This window comes from Lepus europaeus, chromosome X, assembly GCF_033115175.1.
Source record: "Lepus europaeus isolate LE1 chromosome X, mLepTim1.pri, whole genome shotgun sequence".
NCBI lineage: Eukaryota > Metazoa > Chordata > Mammalia > Lagomorpha > Leporidae > Lepus > Lepus europaeus.
The window spans coordinates 1088717-1106346 of record NC_084850.1 but is presented as its reverse complement, the minus strand read 5'-3'; the positions used below and the strand labels follow the sequence as shown (position 1 = coordinate 1106346).

General features: G+C 60.6%; 1 protein-coding gene across 4 annotated transcripts in view; it reads left to right on the top strand.

Moving 5' to 3' along the window:
- ATP2B3 (ATPase plasma membrane Ca2+ transporting 3) overlaps positions 1-17630 on the top strand; it is a 31260-nt gene that overhangs the window by 12757 nt on the left and 873 nt on the right. For 2 of the 4 annotated variants that reach the window (XM_062182903.1, XM_062182902.1), the window contains 9 exons: positions 1088-1267; positions 1401-1488; positions 1930-2036; positions 3147-3338; positions 5141-5354; positions 5787-5998; positions 6579-6686; positions 7786-7968; positions 11377-11530. In XM_062182903.1, the coding sequence (XP_062038887.1) occupies positions 1088-1267; positions 1401-1488; positions 1930-2036; positions 3147-3338; positions 5141-5354; positions 5787-5998; positions 6579-6686; positions 7786-7968; positions 11377-11530 (1438 nt within the window). The remainder of the gene's footprint in view (positions 1-1087; positions 1268-1400; positions 1489-1929; positions 2037-3146; positions 3339-5140; positions 5355-5786; positions 5999-6578; positions 6687-7785; positions 7969-11376; positions 11531-17630) is intronic. The other 2 variants (XM_062182904.1, XM_062182905.1) reach the window with 2 other exon arrangements.

The following is a 17630-nucleotide window of genomic DNA, read 5'->3' as shown; positions in this document are numbered from 1 at the left end:
GCCCCGGCCATGTGTCCTTTGTTGGACCGGAGAGAAACTGAGGCACAGGGCAGAGGATGGCAAAGCCATGAGAAGGTGGCTGAGGGCAGGGAGAAGACCCTGACGGGCCCAGGGAACAGTTCACAGGCGACAGCAGCAGGTGGCAAGGCCAGGCGGCAGGCCCGCAGGTGGCCTGAGGCCCCAGCAGAAGGAGGCTGTTTTCCGCGGGAAGAAGCTGGTGCCTCGGCGGGCAGGTCCTGGGTCCCACACTCGTTGTGGCCACTTGGTGGCAGCAGAGGGGCGGCATCCCCACGCTTTGGAACCAGGAGCTCGCTGGCCTGAAAGGGAGGGGTTCATGAGCTCACTGAACAGCATGGCAGGGCCCATAGGAGCAGAGCGCATGGCTGGGACTGGAAGTAAGTGTGGGGTACGAGCTGCAGGCTCTGTGGTGGTCCTCACTGGGGCCCTTCTCTCAGCCCACTCTCTCCTGGTCTAAGGGACCTCCAGCAATGCACTCTGGGATGCCCGCATGCACTCTGTCCCACAACTGTCTCGCTAGGCTTCCTCCCCGCTCCTGAGCCATGGTCACTCCCCCTGCACTGCTTTGGGCTCTTGGCTTCCCACTGTCACTTCCCCCTCTTCAGCACTAGGGCAACTTCTTCCTGTCTCCTAGTTTTGGTATCTAAGCCAACATTTGCAGTGTTCCACTGCAGCTCTAACAAAAAAGAAAATGTCTTGGGTCTTGCTTTGTAAAAAAGACAAAGACTCATGATCAAGGAGCCCAAAGCTTAGCCCGAAACGAGCTGACAACACACATACCTGCCAGGAACCCAGGGAGCCAGCAGTACCATGAGGGCAGGAGGCCCCTTCCTCTTTCCTCTGGACGAGACCTGTCCAGCATAAAAGCTTCTGGAGGCTTCTCTCAGCCTTGCCCAGGCTGTGTGGGCCCAAGTGTGATCTGTCCCTGGGCCCCGGCACTGAGGGAGCCCCTGCCATACTCCAGGCTCCTCCTAGGTCCACCCCCTCCACACACACATACACACACACATACACACACAGACACAGACACACAGACACTGCCCCCAGCTGCTTCTCCCATCTCTTCCAGGTCCCTGAAGCGATTCGCAAATGCCAGCGTGCCGGCATCACGGTCCGCATGGTAACTGGGGACAACATCAACACAGCCCGGGCCATCGCAGCCAAGTGCGGCATCATCCAGCCTGGGGAGGACTTCCTGTGCCTGGAGGGGAAGGAGTTCAACCGGAGGATCCGCAATGAGAAGGGCGAGGTAGCTCCCCCCCACCCCGCCGCTGCCCTCCCCCATTCTGGCTGCTGCTTCTCAGTCCCTCCCCCCACTCCCACCCCTGAGCCCCGCCTGCGTGCCCAGCCAAGCTCTGCAGCACCCGTGTGCTTCTCCCCAGATAGAACAGGAGCGGCTGGACAAGGTGTGGCCCAAGCTGAGGGTGCTCGCCCGGTCATCTCCCACCGACAAGCACACATTAGTCAAAGGTAATGCCAGCGCCCTCATGTGGCCCAAGTGGGTCTCCAGAGCCTGTCTGGGAGGTTAGAGCACTTGGCTCAATGCTCCTTGCTTCTAGAGATTTATTTTGTGTCCTGGGGCCAATCCATCAGTAGCACTCCCTGAACCTCAGTGTCCCCACTGGGAAAATGGGGACAGTAATGGAGCCCACCCTTGCAGGCTGCTGTGCCAGCCGGAGCACCTGCCCCCGGATGACTCGGCTGAACGCTGCTTCTCTGAGCAGCGACATGAACGGGAAATGCCCAAGCAAGAGGGGCTCAGAGGGGCCGCCCCCTCGTCATGACACATGGCGAGCTGGAGCCCGAAGTGGGGAGACGGAACCAAGTCACCACGAGCCTCACGGGTTTTCAGGGCCATTCGGCACCTCCAGGGCCACAGCCAGCGCCGCCCTGCCTCATTCTGTGTTCCAGGGATTATCGATAGCACCAGTGGCGAGCAGCGGCAGGTGGTGGCTGTGACTGGGGATGGCACCAACGATGGACCAGCTCTCAAGAAAGCAGATGTGGGCTTTGCCATGGTAAGCAGCCCCGGCAGATGGCCCCCAGTGTCACAGCAGAGCTGGGGCGGATAGCAGAGGACCGAAAGCTGCTGTTGGCCACCTCCTGGCCCCTGGGGCCTGCACGGGCTCTGCCAGTCAAGAGACACGTGTGTGGTTTGTTTGGGGCGTGTGGAGCCCAACCTCACCACCCAGGCCAAGAACCAGCAGCTGGCAGGGGACAGAGATGGTCCCTGGCTGCCATCATCCAGTAGACTCCTGGCCTCGAGTGTGAGCAGCGCTCCTCGAACAAGCTTGGCCTCTCTGCTGTTTTTCTGTAGCTCATCTGAAGCTAGGCCTTCCCATAAAAGCCCAGGCCCCATGCAGCAGGGTGGCCTCATAGGTGCTTCCCAGCCCCTGTGACCAGCAAGCTGAGCCTCCCAGCTTGGCAGAACAAGTGCAACCATAAGCACCCACCATGGGGGCTGGGGCACGTGTGCCTCTCCCTGCCACAGGGCTCCTGGGCCAGAACTCCCAGGCTCCACAGAGAGCTAAGAGCTGGCAGCAGGCTGGGCCACGTGGTCAGCACCATGTGTGCTTATGAACAACGCCGCTGACTGCGACATGTGACAACTTGCTGTGTGTAGTATGGGGAGGCATTGCATAAAGAGGAATGCTGAGGCCGGCGCCGTGGCTCAACAGGCTAATCCTCCGCCTTGCGGCGCCAGCACACCGGGTTCTAGTCCGGATCGGGGCGCCGGATTCTGTCCCGGTTGCCCCTCTTCCAGGCCAGCTCTCTGCTATGGCCCGGGAGTGCAGTGGAGGATGGCCCAAGTCCTTGGGCCCTGCACCCCATGGGAGACCAGGAGAAGCACCTGGCTCCTGGCTTCTGATCAGTGTGGTGCGCCGGCAGCGGTGGCCATTGGAGGGTGAACCAATGGCAAAGGAAGACCTTTCTCTCTCTCTCTCTCTCTCTCTCTCTCTCACTGTCCACTCTGCCTGTCAAAAAAAAAAAAAAAAAAAGAGGAATGCTGGTGCCAGCCAGGAGGGGGCACTTGTTTGGACAGGAAGGGCAGGGAACCAGCCTGGGAGGCTGCGAAGCGGCCTCACAGAGCCCCCCTGCATGTGTTTCTGTGTGCACGCCACCCGCAGGGCATCGCAGGGACTGACGTGGCCAAGGAGGCCTCCGACATCATCCTGACGGACGACAACTTCACCAGCATTGTCAAGGCCGTGATGTGGGGCCGCAACGTGTACGACAGCATCTCCAAGTTCCTGCAGTTCCAGCTCACGGTCAACGTGGTGGCCGTGATCGTGGCCTTCACGGGCGCCTGCATCACTCAGGTGGGCACCAGGGCTGCCACGCCTACACCAGAGCCTGGGACCCCCCGTGTGCGAGCGCCGTGTCTGTCTTTGCGACATGTTGCCTTCCTGAGATTCCTTTCTCGTACTAAAAATTGTCACCACTTGTGGAGGCAAGATAGGGTGTTTATACTCTGAGATTTTGGGAGATTGAAAGAGGGTATTCTTTTAAATTTTCCATCAAATCTGCATAGGTTCAAGAGCTTACACACACACACACACACATCACTCCAGTGAATCCAGATTCTTTTTTAAGATTTATCTATTTGAAAGGCAGAATTACAGCCAGAAAGGAGGAGAGAAAGAGAGAGGTCTTCCATCTCTGGTTCACTCCCCAAATGGCTACAACAGCTGGGACTGGGCTAGGCTGAGGCCAGGAGCCTAGAACTCCATCCACATCTCCCACATAGATGCAGAGGCCCAAGCACTTGGGTCATCTGCTGCTGCTTTCCCAGGCACATTAGCAGGGAGCTGGATGGGAAGCGGAGCAGCCGGGACTCGAACCGGGACCCATATGGGATGCTGGTGTAGCCAGTTTTACCCGCTATGCCACAAAGCCAGCCCCCTGACTCCAGATTTCTCTGAATAAAAACTGAAGTCCTTACACTGGGCTGTCAGCTCCTAGGACAATTCACCACTTTAGAGTGCACACGTCGGTGGGTTTTTAAAAATCTGTTCCGTGTTGCACAAGCATCGCCTCTGTCTAGTTCCAGAACCTTTCTAAGGTAAGGAAACCACATGTGTATTAGCAGCCCCACCCCAGCTCCCAGCCCCTGGCCCCCCTCACTGCCTCCTCTCACCGTGGACTGACCCGGCGTGGACAGTTCACAGCAATGGCCGCATCCTGTGGGTAGCACTGGGTCCGCATGTGTTGTCTGTTCCCTTGGGTCCAGGTCACGTGGTAAGTGTCCACCATTTGTCTCCCATTAGACAGATCACATTTGTTCTTGATAGGTGGTTAAAATGACTTGCTGATCAACTTGGTCCTTTCAAAGTGTTTTTTGTTTTTGTTTTGTTTTGTTTTGTTTTTGTTGTTGTTGTTGTTTTTTACTGAGATACAATTTATACAACAAACTTCACCATGGTAGCCAGTTTACAGCATGCAATCTACTTCTGGAAGTTTCCTATCAATGCACTCTTGCCATATGAGGGGACCTCCAGAAGTTCATGGAAAATGGAATTAAAACAACTGTTTTGGGACAAAAAAAAATGTGAAATACAGGCATTTGATGAGATCTTCAAAAGTTCATGGAAATGTGTAGGATGCAAAATCTATGTAGGAGTATCATTATTTTTTGCACCCAAATAAACTTCTTTTAATTCCATTTTCCATGAACTTTTTGAAGTCCCCTCGTCCATGCGTGGGCTTGTGTGCCTGCCTTCTATGAGGCTGCTGTTGTATTTCTTTCTTTATTTGAGACACACAGCTGCCATTTGCCGGTTCACTCCCCAGATGCCCACAACAACCATCACTGGGTCAAGGCGAAGCCAGGAGCTCCATCTGGGTCTCCCATGTGGCAGGGACCCAAGCCCTTAGGCCATCACCCATGGGCTCCCGGGGTGCACATTAGCGGGAAGCTGGATAGAAGTGGCGGAGCTGAGACTCAAACCAGGGAGTCTGATTTGGGACACTGCTATTTAACCAGCAAGCAAGGGAAAAGCTAGGGAAAGGGCCGCCACACTCGTGTGGGGATGAAATTCCTCATGGCATCGTCCCCAAGCTGCATTTCTCCCCCCGAACTGCTGGATTCCTGCCTCCAGTGCTTCCCTGCCCCTCTCCACAGGACTCTCCTCTCAAAGCCGTACAGATGTTGTGGGTGAACTTGATCATGGACACGTTCGCCTCCCTGGCCCTGGCGACGGAGCCGCCCACTGAGTCCCTGCTGCTGCGGAAGCCCTATGGCCGAGACAAGCCCCTCATCTCGCGCACCATGATGAAGAACATCCTGGGCCATGCCGCCTACCAGCTCACCATCATCTTCACCCTGCTCTTTGTCGGTAGGTTGGCCATGGCAGCGGGCTGACGCACACACACCGGGTACCTGTGGATCGGGGACCATAGTTGCTGACAGCAGAAGCCCTGGACTCCACATCAGTCCCCGGGACACCCGGGGGGACACACCTAGCATGGGGCGGCAGGAAGCTGAATGGGGGAAGGAGAGGCAAGCAGAACGCACAGGCCCAGCTTTGCCTACCCTGCAGCCTATGAGCCCCCCAGCCATCCCCGCAGCTGTCCCCGGGGTGGAGGAGATCAGATGGCAAGAGCACCCACTTCTGCATTCCTGCCCTCAGACTTGCGGTGCTATCACCCCTCGGGCCAGCCCCTGGCCTGCTGGGGTCTTGGGACTCAGCCCCGGGTGTTGGCCAGCCACCCAGTGCTGCCGAGTGACGCGGCCCCTGGCACCCTCTCGCGTGCCTCCTTGCATGCAGGTGAGCTCTTCTTCGACATCGACAGTGGGCGCAACGCGCCGCTGCACTCACCACCCTCGGAGCACTACACCATCATCTTCAACACCTTCGTCATGATGCAGCTCTTCAACGAGATCAACGCACGCAAGATCCACGGCGAGCGCAACGTCTTCGACGGCATCTTCAGCAACCCCATCTTCTGCAGCATCGTGCTGGGCACCTTCGCCATCCAGGTGGGGGAGGGCGGAGCAGCCGCTGTGCTCCTGACTGCCACCTGGGCCCCAGCTCTGTTCACGGAGCAGTCCTGCCCCCCACTCTGTCTGTGGTTGCCCTGTGATAGCATGCATGCTCTCTCTGCGTCCCAGAGCAGGCATTCTGCAACCTGCAAACATGGCAGAGGGCAGGGACGCCATGGCAAGGCCTTTACTGTGGCTTCCTGGGGAGAGAGCCTGCTTTGAGCCATTTCGGCAGCCTTGGGGGCATATAGACACTCGCTGAAACTCTGGCACGTGGCCCTGGGTGATGAGTCTTGGTTTGCATCTGAGACATGGGCTCCTGGGAGCCACAAGGGAAGCCAAGGGCCACTGAGGCAAAGCAGGGCAACGCACGTGTGGCACACACGTGGCACGCGAGGACGGAGTTAGAGCAGAAACAGGGGAGGTGGCCGCCACTGCTGAGCCACAGGCAGAGCCTGGTGTCAGTGGCATCTGCCCCGGACATGGGAGGTGGGGCAGCCCACAGGGGGGCTAGAGGACAAAGGTGGGCGGGGAGGAGCTGCTAGCGGACACGCCCACCTGTGCCCCTCTTCTGCAGATTGTCATCGTCCAGTTCGGCGGGAAGCCCTTCAGCTGCTCCCCGCTGTCCACGGAGCAGTGGCTGTGGTGCCTGTTTGTTGGTGTCGGGGAGCTGGTCTGGGGACAGGTGAGTGTCTCGTGCTCCGCAGATGGTAGGTGACATGCCAGGGCCCACGTGGGAGAGAGAGCGCAGGGCGGGTTCAGCCGAGGCAGGGGGGCGGCAAAGCAGCAAGGGACAGCACGGGCAGACAGAACCCACTGCTCCGCTTTCCATGATAGAAGCCAAAAATCGCTCGGGCTGCCATAAAAAACACCGTGGCGCGAGCAGCTTCCACCATAGTGGAACTTCCACCATGTTTACGATCCTACAAGTCCAAAGTGGCAGCACGCGGGTTCCCAGGGACGCCCCGCTGCTCTGGCACTAATGCCCTGTGCCAGTGGCCCACCCCAATGGCTCTGTTTAATCTCGCTTATTTCCTGACTGCCAATAGGGCGGCGCGGGATCTGCCCTCCCCAGCTGTCCATCTCCTGAGCGCCCCTCCCTCCCAGCCCAGCGTCCAGGGCTCAGGCCCATCTTCATCCAGGACTGTCCCTCTCCAAGAGGGACCAGGAATGAGCTTGCAATGGCGCCTGACTCTCCTGCAGGCGATGTGGGGGGCAACAGGGAAGCTCACAGCGCTGTGCCGTCGGTGGGCTGTTCCCTGGGGCTCGGTCACTTGGGCATGCACTGCCACATGGCTGCCCTGGCGCTTGCCCTTCAGCGATTGAGCCGGCACCCTGAGGCCCAAGGCCCCACTGTAAAACATGCTGCCGGCACAGACCCGGGGGCACTGGGAGGCCCCCAGTGAGCAACACTGCTCCCAGCTGGGGGTCTCAGGGACTTACAGATCTCCCAGGAGCCAGTCCTTACTGCTCTTTGGCTTATGAGGCTCAGTGGAAGAAGAGGGTGCCCTAGGCACTGGCAGGTGTCAGCCCTGGGCTCCCAAGATGCCACCGCTGGGCCTTGGGAAACAGCCCTCTGGCCCCGGGGGACACCCCGGCCTGTTTCTTTCCTGGGGTGCACTACTCTGCTCTCCACATGACAGACAACAGCCTTGCACCCGGCACACAGCCTCAGGGCTCCGCAAAGGGACACAGAGACCAGAAAGCAGCCCTGGCCTGGGTTTGCATAGAATGGGACACCGGCCTGCCCTCACGGTCACCTCTATTTCTGCCCCCCCCCCCAGGTCATCGCCACCATCCCCACCAGCCAGCTCAAGTGCCTGAAGGAGGCGGGGCACGGGCCAGGGAAGGACGAGATGGCCGATGAGGAGCTGGCGGAGGGCGAAGAGGAGATTGACCACGCCGAGCGGGAGCTCCGCAGGGGTCAGATCCTGTGGTTCCGGGGCCTCAACCGGATCCAGACGCAGGTACGCCACTGCTGCCCGGCTCCCCTGCCCTTCAGCCGAGCAGGCCAGCCAGGAGCAGACAGCAGGCTGAGCCACAGGCTCGTGGGCCGGTCGCTGCTCTCCCCTGCGCCATCCCCAGGCGGCCCCGCTGGTGGCTGTGGCCTGGGCTCCCGTCTCCCTGACACCTCCCTCGGTGCAGGTGCCAGGGAAGGGTGTGTGCCAGCGCCTCGTGGCTGTCTCCCAGCGCCATCCACTTACTTGGAGGGAACTTGCATGTGCTGGGCCAGTCAGCTCGTTGGGGAGAGACGCCCGTTCCAAGGAGCCCTTGGCGGGCTTCCTGGAAAGACTTCATTTGTGGGAAGTGGACTTTGTATTCAAGGCCCAGGCCCTCAGCTGGCCAGCTGGCCGCCGCGGTAGCCGGAAGTGGGCACTCCCAAAGGCTTCGCAAGGGCATGTGTGTCAAAGCCAGCCCCGCCGGCTCTTGCCCCTCTCTTCTCCTTGTCACTTCCCTTCCGCCCCATTGTGACCCCGCTGCTGCCTGACCTCTGCCGTCTCCTCCATTGTTGCTGCTTCCCAGCCACCCTCCCGACGTGCTGGTGCACCTGCTCTCCCCTGGCGGCTTGCTGTCCCCTCTGTGTCTTCACTCGCCTGACACAGCTCTTGCTCAGCCTTAGCAGTGAGGGTGAGGCGCCCCTGCTGGGGGCCCTGCCTGAGCCCCAGCCCCACCATCCCATGGGACCCCCAGTCTAACTGCCCCACAGTCACCTCTGAGTGATGCTTGGCTTGGCCCCTTCAACACCACCGCCTGCCCTGAGGCCCATGGAGTCTCTCTCCATTGTGCTCAGGAAGCAGTGCAGGCTCTTGACCGTGGCCTTGAGGCTCCCATCTCTAGGCGTTGCCCCAACCTCCCCGCTCCACCATCTCTTGCGCTTTCTGCCTGCCCCGGGATGGGTGCCCTCCTCCCACTCCAGCCTTTTGAGCAGTCCAGACTCCACTCCCTCCCGCCATCATGGGCCGCGTGTGCTCCCAGGGGCAACTTTCCCAAGGTTCGGTTCCCAAGCCCACCCCCAGAGACCAGGCTGCTGAGGACAGCGCTCTGGGGAAGAGGAGAGGGGCGTGGCCTTCACAGCCAGGTGGCCGGAGGCTCCTCCCCTGAGTGTGGATGCCCTGCAGTCTCTTCTGGGCCAAAATTCAGAGCAGGGCATCTGTAGGGCAGCAGCACTGGCGTCTCCTCTAACGCACTCCTGGGTGCTCAGCCGTGCCTTCCGAGGGGCTCTGCCTCGGAGCCCTCCAGCCTCGCATACGGGCCCCTGGTGGCCTCCTCCGTGTGCTGTGCCCGGTTCTGCTGCAGAGCCCGTGCTGGGGACACAGCAGGACCTCGCTGCCCCAGCCCGAGGTGTTCTGTGTGTCTTGAGTCTTCCGTGTGCCTGTGCAATGCAAGGACAAGTGGGTGTGGCAGCTGGCGGTGTGGAGCTCCCAGTGCACCTGACCGCCGGTGCCTGTGTGCTTTACAAAGAAACGGGGCCCCTAGAGCAGGATGGCCCATGGTCACGCCCGTGTTCCCGCTGGCTGGCCCCTAGGAAACCACTCTGGATCCTGCCCGGCCCCTTGATCCGTGGCTGTCCAGTTTGACTTTGTCCCGTTGAGTCCACAGCGCTTCTCAGAGTGCTAAACCACTCGGTTGTCTCAGCTCAACTTTCTGAGAGCCTCAGGTCTCTCTGATTGCAAATCCCTGCTTGAGAAACCCAAATACAGCCTGGGTGCGGCCTCTCCGGTTGTCTGGAGGCCCCTAGCCAAGGCAAACAGTTTCTGGGCAGCTTCCCAGCTTGGCAGATTTGGCAAAGCGCAGAACGGCTCCCCGGATGCCACAGGCTAAGGGAAGGCATTTCCTAACCTGCTACCTGCTTGCGCCCTTGTCCCATACTAACACGGCAGCGTGCACGCGGGAAGGGCCGGCACTCCGGGGTCAGAGTCCTCCGGACCCAGAGCGGGAAGCTTTGTGAGCGCTGCCACTACGCTGCCCAGGAGAGGAGAGGGGTGATGACGGCACGGGTTCACTGCTAACAGCTGTCCCAGGGGGGCGCCAGATGGAGCCAACACAAATGCAAGGCAGGAAAGACCTATGTCCCATCCCTTGTCGCTTTGGCCACATTGAGTCCTCTCTTGACAGAGACCTGTCTCCTAGCCCAGAAACATCTAACTTAGGAGACCCCCTCCCCCCCACAGACACACACACACACACACAGACATGCCATCCTTCAGCACTCTGCCACTTCTGCCCGGCACGAAGCCACCATGCCTGCTCAGCACCCAGGGCCTCAAGTCCTGGCCGTGACGTTCCCCTTGTCAGAGCAAGCTGGACACGCTGAGCAGTCTCTTCTGGTGCATCCGAGTCTGGCTTCTTCTCAGAAGCCCTGGGCCCATTCAGTCCCCATGAACCTGCTCGCTGCACGGCTCAGCTGGCAGCAGGTGGGCAGTGTGCTTTGGGCTCCAGAAATGCATGCTGGCTTCGCTGCTCACAGTTGCTGGGACTTCTCTCCAGAAGCCACAGGTTACCCCCGACTGAGGTCATTCCAAAGAGGAGGCCGCCTGGAGTCCAGGGACATTGCTGTCCTGGTGACGGACCCTTACTGGGGCCATGTAGCTGCCATTCCTCAGGACCCTGCTGCTTGCACCTGCCGCACCCCCAGGACCCGCGTGATGGACGACAGTCCGCACATCAGTCAGAGGCTGTCCCCTGGGCCTCGATGCCGCTTCCCTGTGGGGACCAAGGGTGGGGACCAAGCAAAAGTTCCCACAGCATCCGCAGCCTGCCATAAGTCTTGACAGGCAAAGCAGGTGCTTCGGAGCGACCCCTCCCCCTTTCTGAAGCCCTTCTTCTGCCAGGGTTCCCTCCGGCACCTGGAATGAGCCACGGCAGCCAGTGGCTGCCCTCATAGTGAGAAGCCATAGATCCTCCGCACTGAGAGTAACAAAGGACAGCAGTGACCCCGCCCCCCATCCCAGACCCCAGTAGACCCCGGGGGAGCCTCCTTTCTGATGGGAATGTGTCATATCCCTCAGGTGTGTTGGGGGAGAAAGAAAGGTTGGGAGCTACCGAAGTAGGATAACAAAGTGTTGCAAGATGCAGGTACTGAGTGACAAGTGGCAATATCGTGAATGCAAATGACTCTTTGTGCCATGTGCGCAGTGTGCCCGCTGGGTAACCCGGCCCCGCCCAATGGCGCCACCACTAACCATCCGCTCGTGGCCACAGCCCTGGCCGAAGCATCCTCGGCTCGCAGGGAGTGGGGCTGACCCTGATGGGGCTTTGCTGTCACGAAATGTGCCCAGTGTGGCCCCCCCCTGTCCTCGCGCAGCCCCGCCCCGCCGCCGCCGGTGCGCGGACAACAGTGCAAGCCAACCTTTATCTCATTTTCTCTCCCACAGATGGAGGTAGTGAGTACCTTCAAGAGAAGCGGTTCATTTCAGGGTGCTGTGCGCCGGCGGTCTTCGGTCCTCAGCCAGCTCCATGACGTAACCAATCTTTGTACCCCCACTCACGTAATTCTCTCTGCTGCCAACCCCACCAGTGCTGCCGGGAGTGAGTCTTGAGTTCCCTTTTCTCTCGTAAATGGCCTCTGTGGGGCAGACAAAGCCTTCCCAGCCCGCCTTCTCTTTCTTCCAGTCTTGTCCTGGCGCTCAGCGTGCCTTTTGCGCTCTCTTGCCCGCCCCGGCCAGTCCTTGGCACCCAGACGGTGCGTCTCTTGGGAAATGCATTCAACCCGGGCCACGCACCTCCCGATCTTTGCTTGCTTTGGTTTTTGATTTGTGTTCAGCGCTCCTTCTTCCATTGGTTGGCCGGTGGCTCTTCACGAACGGGGGCCGCTTCGGTGGCGGCAGGCGGCTTCCGTGCTGAGAGGCAGGGCGGCCGCAGGCCCACAGCCCGGCCTTCCGGGGGCTGAGGCGGGACACAGGTGCCTTTCCGGAGTCATCTGCAGCCGACCCCCTTGAGGGTAGTTTCCAAAGGATGGTGCTGTCACCTGTCCCCAGGCAGCTTCGGCGGCGACCTCGCGCCTGCGGGCTCCCTAAGTGCTGCCTGCTCCACAGGCCCCGGCCTGAAGCACCAGAACTTAGCAGCGTCCAGAGACCCGGTGCGCGGCTCCCACCTGGAGCCTGCTCTCTGCTGCGTGTCCATTTGTCCCCAGAGCTCCTTCGCTCTTCCCGAACAGGCCTCACCACTGGAAGGGCTTACCCGATCTGGGGCCTGCGCTCTCTCCTCCTCTGCGGAGAAGCCGGGAGAAAGCGGTTCCCTCCCACGCATCCCACCGAACAGGTCTCGCCATGGGGATCACATGTGAGAGAGACCCCAAAGAGAAAGAAAGACCACTAGATCGCCGGCCCTCCCCTCCCTCCCGGCTCCCCCAGCAGGACAGAATCAGGGCAGACAGTAACCCTCCGCTGCTCCGTCTCTCCTCTGTTTCCAGTGAGGCCCGCGGCTCCTCTCCGTGAGCACTTAACTACACCTTTCTCCGTCACAGACTCTTGGAGTTCCTTTTGCTTCATCTCTTTCCTTTTTTTGCTTTTCTTTTTTCCTTTCTTTTATTATTATTTTTTTTTAGGAACTGGTGAAAGGTCCCCAGTGGGGGCACCCCTCCTCTTGCTTAAGCTCTCATTGGGGCCACTCTGTCCTTTTAAGAGGGGATGAGGGGCAGGCGATCTCTCTCTCACACACACACACACACACCCCGGGGAAGAGCGCACAGACACACGCCTTCTCCAAACCTCAGGCCACACTCACATCCGGCTCGCTCATACACCCCCTGGGCCACAAGCACTGGCCGGCACTCCCAGGGCACCCAGACAGGGGTTTCTTTGCCATCTCTGTCCGTGCTTCTGTCTGTCTGCCCATCTGCACGTCTGTTGAGTGGAGGGGCCTTGGCTCCCACGGTCGCGCTTGGTCTGTCCTTCCAGCCAACTCCACAGCTCTGGCCTTGTCCCGTCCTAGGCCGCGCCCTGCTCCCCTCCCGGGCCAGCCAGGCCTGTGTGACCCTCTCTGCCCTCCCTCCCTTGGGACTCCTCCCCTTCCGCCCCTGGGGGTGGCCTCTCTCTCCTCTCTTCCTCGGCCCCTTCTTGCCACGGCCATCTGTCCCCTCCTTCCCTTCTCCGGAGCCCAGCAGTGGCCGGTAAGTACAGTGGGAGAGACGCCACCCCTGCTGCTGCGGGCTCCATGGGGGTGCAGGTGCGGCTGGCCGGGGAGCAGCAGTGCCTCCACGCTTCACGCTGCTGGGCCAGGGGCGGGCGGCAGGGCTCCCCGTGTCCCACGTGGCCGGCAGAGTAGCAATCCCGCTCTAGACCAAGGGGTAGGACCTGCTTCCAGAAGCCTCCAGCCCAAACCGCTTCCTGCCATCCTTACCAAGAGCTCCCCAAGGCCAGCACCTTCCTCTTAGAAATCAGGGCGAGGGCATGGACGGCCCTCTCCTTGGGACTTGCTCCGAAGGCAAGCAGGGCAAAGGCCACCTGAGAGCACCCCTCGAGCAGAGGCAGCGCCGTGCCAGGTGCCCCCATCAGGCTGCAGGTGTCGGTAGCCCAGGAGGTTCTGGGCTCTCTGTTGTGCTTAGCACTGTCCTAGAGCCGGGGGACCTTTCAGGGTGTTGGGGAGGACACGCGCACCCTTTCTAGTCCCGTGCTTGCAAGTCCCCTGAGCTGCATGTGCCCACACGCTTCTGCTGCTTGTGGGCCCGGGAGGCCTGACACCACCCGCACCCTGCACCCTGCACCCTGCACCCTGCACTGTCGGGCCACGCCAAGTTCCTGCTGTCTCCTCCCTGCTCACAGCCATTTCTGCTCCGCCCCTCCCCCATCATAGCCATTTCATCCATGATCCTCCTGGCCCCTCACAGCTGCTCCCTGCTTTCCCACCTGTGGGCTCCAGCGGCTGAGTCCCTTCCTGGCTGTCTTCCAAGGGGACACACAGACACATCGCAGCCTTCCCCAGGCCACACCGGCTTCTCCCCGTCACACCTGTGCTGTGGCCCCGTGAGACGGGCCACAGGCGCTCCCTGGGGGCCTTCCGCTCTGATTAGAGGCATTGCTTTATTGCATCCACTGGGAGGGACCAGGCCTGGTCAGGGGAGCCCCACAGTCAGAGAGGAGCACGGGCCGCAGGCAAAGCCCCGGCACGGAAGGAGCTTGGCAAAGTGGAAACTGTTCATTTCTGCAGTCTGCCGCGGCCATTGAGTTGAGGCCAAATCTCCCTGCTAGGGTTTCTGGGAGTGATATGGCAGTTCCCCCTGTCCCGAGACAAGCACCTGGCAAGGCACTGGCCCGGTGACCACAGCCTCTCCGCCAGTGCGCACAGGCACACGCACACAAGCCCACGTGTCTAGTGTCTGGCTTTGGGTTCGATGTAGCTTGTGGTGTCATTTCTCCCGGTCCAAGCACATGACATCCCAGGGTGGGGGAGCCTTCCGCTCACTGTCCCCACCCCTCCCTGACTTGGCTTCTCCTTGATGTGTCGCATCGTAGTCACAGGTTCTTGAGGACACCTTTCTGGGTGGTTTTCAAGTTGTGGGAGCTGAGAGCTCCCAAGGAATGTTCTAGACTAGTGGTTGGCACGGTGCAGTGGCAAGGCAGAGAGGAAGCCCGAGCAGGTGAGACCGAGCCGAGAGGCAGGGGGCGGGGCCGGGGGCGGCGCCTGCTGTGGCCATCGTAGGGGTGGCGCCAGAGCCTGGCCCCTGACTGCTGTCTCCATTTCCCGTCCCCATCCTTTCTCTGCTGCCCTTGGCTTGCCTCCTGCTTGAGCATCCCTCCTCCAGCCCCACCCACTCCACCTGCACCACAGGCCCAGCCCTTGGAGGCCTAGGCAAGGCATAGCAGCTTCTGTGCCCACCTCTGTGCAAGGACACAGAGGAGAGTAATGGCGAGCAGGCAAGGGCGGGGTGGGGGTGCGGTCAAAGGCGGCAGCAGCGAGGGACGGGGTGAAGAGGTTGGCGCGGGGTTCAGGGCCTGTTGCGCCTGAGCCCCAGGTGAGATGTTCACCCACGTTCGAGGATGAAGCGCACAAGGCCTGGGCAGGTGGGAGCCCCACCCCAGCGGGAGGCGCTTCTGGGGGCAGCAGTGGTCGGGGACGGTGGGAGGCATCCAAGCAAATGAAGTCATAGAGATGGAGCAGAGAAGCAGAGCGGCAGCTACTGCAGAGGCCCCAGTCCCCTCGGTCCTCGCGACATCCTAGCCAGAGCTGTGAACCCACCTCCCCTCCCTGGACGCCACTTCCGTATCTTCGATAGCTCCGCTGGCCCTCCACAGGCAGGCAGCTAGCTGGCACGGGAAGCGGCGGCACTGGCTACACATACCCACGTGGATGGGGTGCCAGTGGCGCTGTTGGCGTCCAGGCGGCCTGCTGGGCCAGGCATGGCCACACCGGGCTTGAGGGTGCTGAGGGCCCCTTTGGGAGATGCAGAGGCTCATCCGGAGTGGAGAAGCTGGGAGCTCTGGGGGAAGCCACGGCCCTCCACTTGGCCTCGGTGGCACCCCGGCTGGCTTCCCTGGGTGGGAAGACATGGAAAGCCAGGGCCGTGGAGGTATCCTTGAGCGCCCTTGGCTCCAGCTCAGCCCTCCAGCCAGGCCTGCCTGAGAAGCCTTTGCTGCTGTTCCCTGAATTCCTTGCCCAGGAAGGAAGTGTGCCCTGCAGCACAGGGTACGCTGCAGAGGCCCTGGCCCATGGCCTAGGCCAAGAGCCGAGTGCAGGGAACACAGAGCCTGGGAAAGCTGACTCACCAGCAGTGGGGACGCTCACGGCGCGGGGATGCCAGCCGGGCTCGGAGCCCTGAGCAGCAGCAAGTTGGAGCACGGTGGCCATGCCACCCGCAGGCAGTCCGCTCGTTCACTGGTGCCTTCCCCAGGTGTTAGAGGAAGGACTGTTCTGTGTCAGGCAGGCTGCACCCGGGCGGAGCACCGGCAGGAGCCCGCGGGGGCCAGCCCAGTGCTGGGGGAAGAGGGCTGGCCCCGTGGCCTTGCCTGCCCTTCGCAGGGAATAGCTTTGAAGTTCAGCCAGGTGCAGGGGCCTGGCCTGGCCATTTGGCCCAGATCCAAATGAGGCGACCCAGCAAGGAGCAGGGTGTGGCCAAGCGAGGCCTAAAGACTGAGGCAACATCGGCCTTGGCTGACGAAAAGGGAAGCTGGTTGCCTCTCATGAGAAAGGCCAAGTTCACTGTCAATTTCTGCATCACAAGGCAGTCTGGGGACAGAGGCCCAAGGGAGACTTTCTGAGCGCTGCACTTGGTCTCAACTGTCACTGGCTTCAGGGTCCAGGTCTCTGTGGCAACTACACAGCTATGCCCCTGTTGCCCCCAAAGGCGCCGTAAGTAGCACAGAGACTGGTGTGCAAGGCTGTGTGTCCATAAAACTTTATTGAGAGACAGAGGGCCAAAGTTAGTTCTCAGGCCACGGCGTGCTGACAGCTTCTAGAAGCAGGATGGAGCCCAGGCTGGGGGACTGGCAGGGGAGGGGGGTGGGGAGCAAAGAGAGGCAGTACTCTGTGCTTTTTTTTTTTTTGCCAGGCAGTTAGACAGTGAGAGAGACAGAGAGAGTTATAGACAGTGAGAGAGAGACAGAGAGAAAGGTCTTCCTTCCGTTGGTTCACTCCCCTAATGGCCACTATGGCCAGCACTGCACCAATCCGAAGCCAGGAGCCGGGTACTTCCTCCCGGTCTCCCATGTGGGTGCAGGGCCCAAGCACTTGGGCCATCCTCCACTGCCCTCCCGGGCCACAGCAGAGAGCTGGCCTGGAAGAGGGGCAACCGGGACAGAATCCGGTGCCCCAACCGGGACTAGAACCTGGGGTGCCGGCGCCGCAGGCGGAGGATTAGCTTAGTGAGCCACGGCACCGGCCTATACTCGGTGGTTTGTAACCGCGATGAAACTCGGGTTCCTGTCTAAGTGGAGGTGCGGCAGCCATTGGAAAGAGGGGTCATTGCTGCTGTGTCGGACAAGTCTGGGGCTTGGCGGGGAGCTCGTCCTTGTGGGCAGTTTGCTAGCCTGAGGTCTAGAAATGTGATGGAGACAGCCAATGTAAAGAAACCCTGGGCCCAGCGAGAATATGGCAAATCCCATGGACTTGCGGTTGGAGGAGAGGGCTAGCTGAAGGAGCTAGCATGGGACAGTCTCAGCAGGTGCCAGCCAGAGGTGCGGCCGTTTTCAGGAGCATTTTCAGTGCCGGCCTCCAGGGGGCACTGTGCCACCGGTCAGTGCCCTGGCCAAGGCAGAAAGGTCCGGACAGAGAGGAGAGGAAGAAGCCAGGCAGATGGGACCAGAGCAGCCAGTGAGGAGGAGAGCCTGGCAGGGCCAATGTCAGGGAGCTCTGAGAAGTTTCTAGAAAAGAAAGTCAGCTGGGTGGAGACAGAGGGGCCACTGGCTGCGCAAGGTGCAGTGTGCTGGCTGGACCGGTGGAGGAGATGAGGTCCCTGGAGCCGCCCAGCCAGGAAGACCAGAAATGCGTCTCTCTTTCCAGAAGGTTCTTCATTGCGGCTGTCCAGCGAGGAAAAGTAGCAGGCCCACTCCCCAGTGCTCTCCCTTTTCCAAACTGTCTTTCTTTTAGACCAGACTGGGAGGCAGACTGAGTCGTGACCCCAGGGAGCACATAAGGCGGCCCTGCCCCCAGAGCAAGGAGCAGGGAGGCAGCCGCCCAGAGTCCAGGGCGGCAC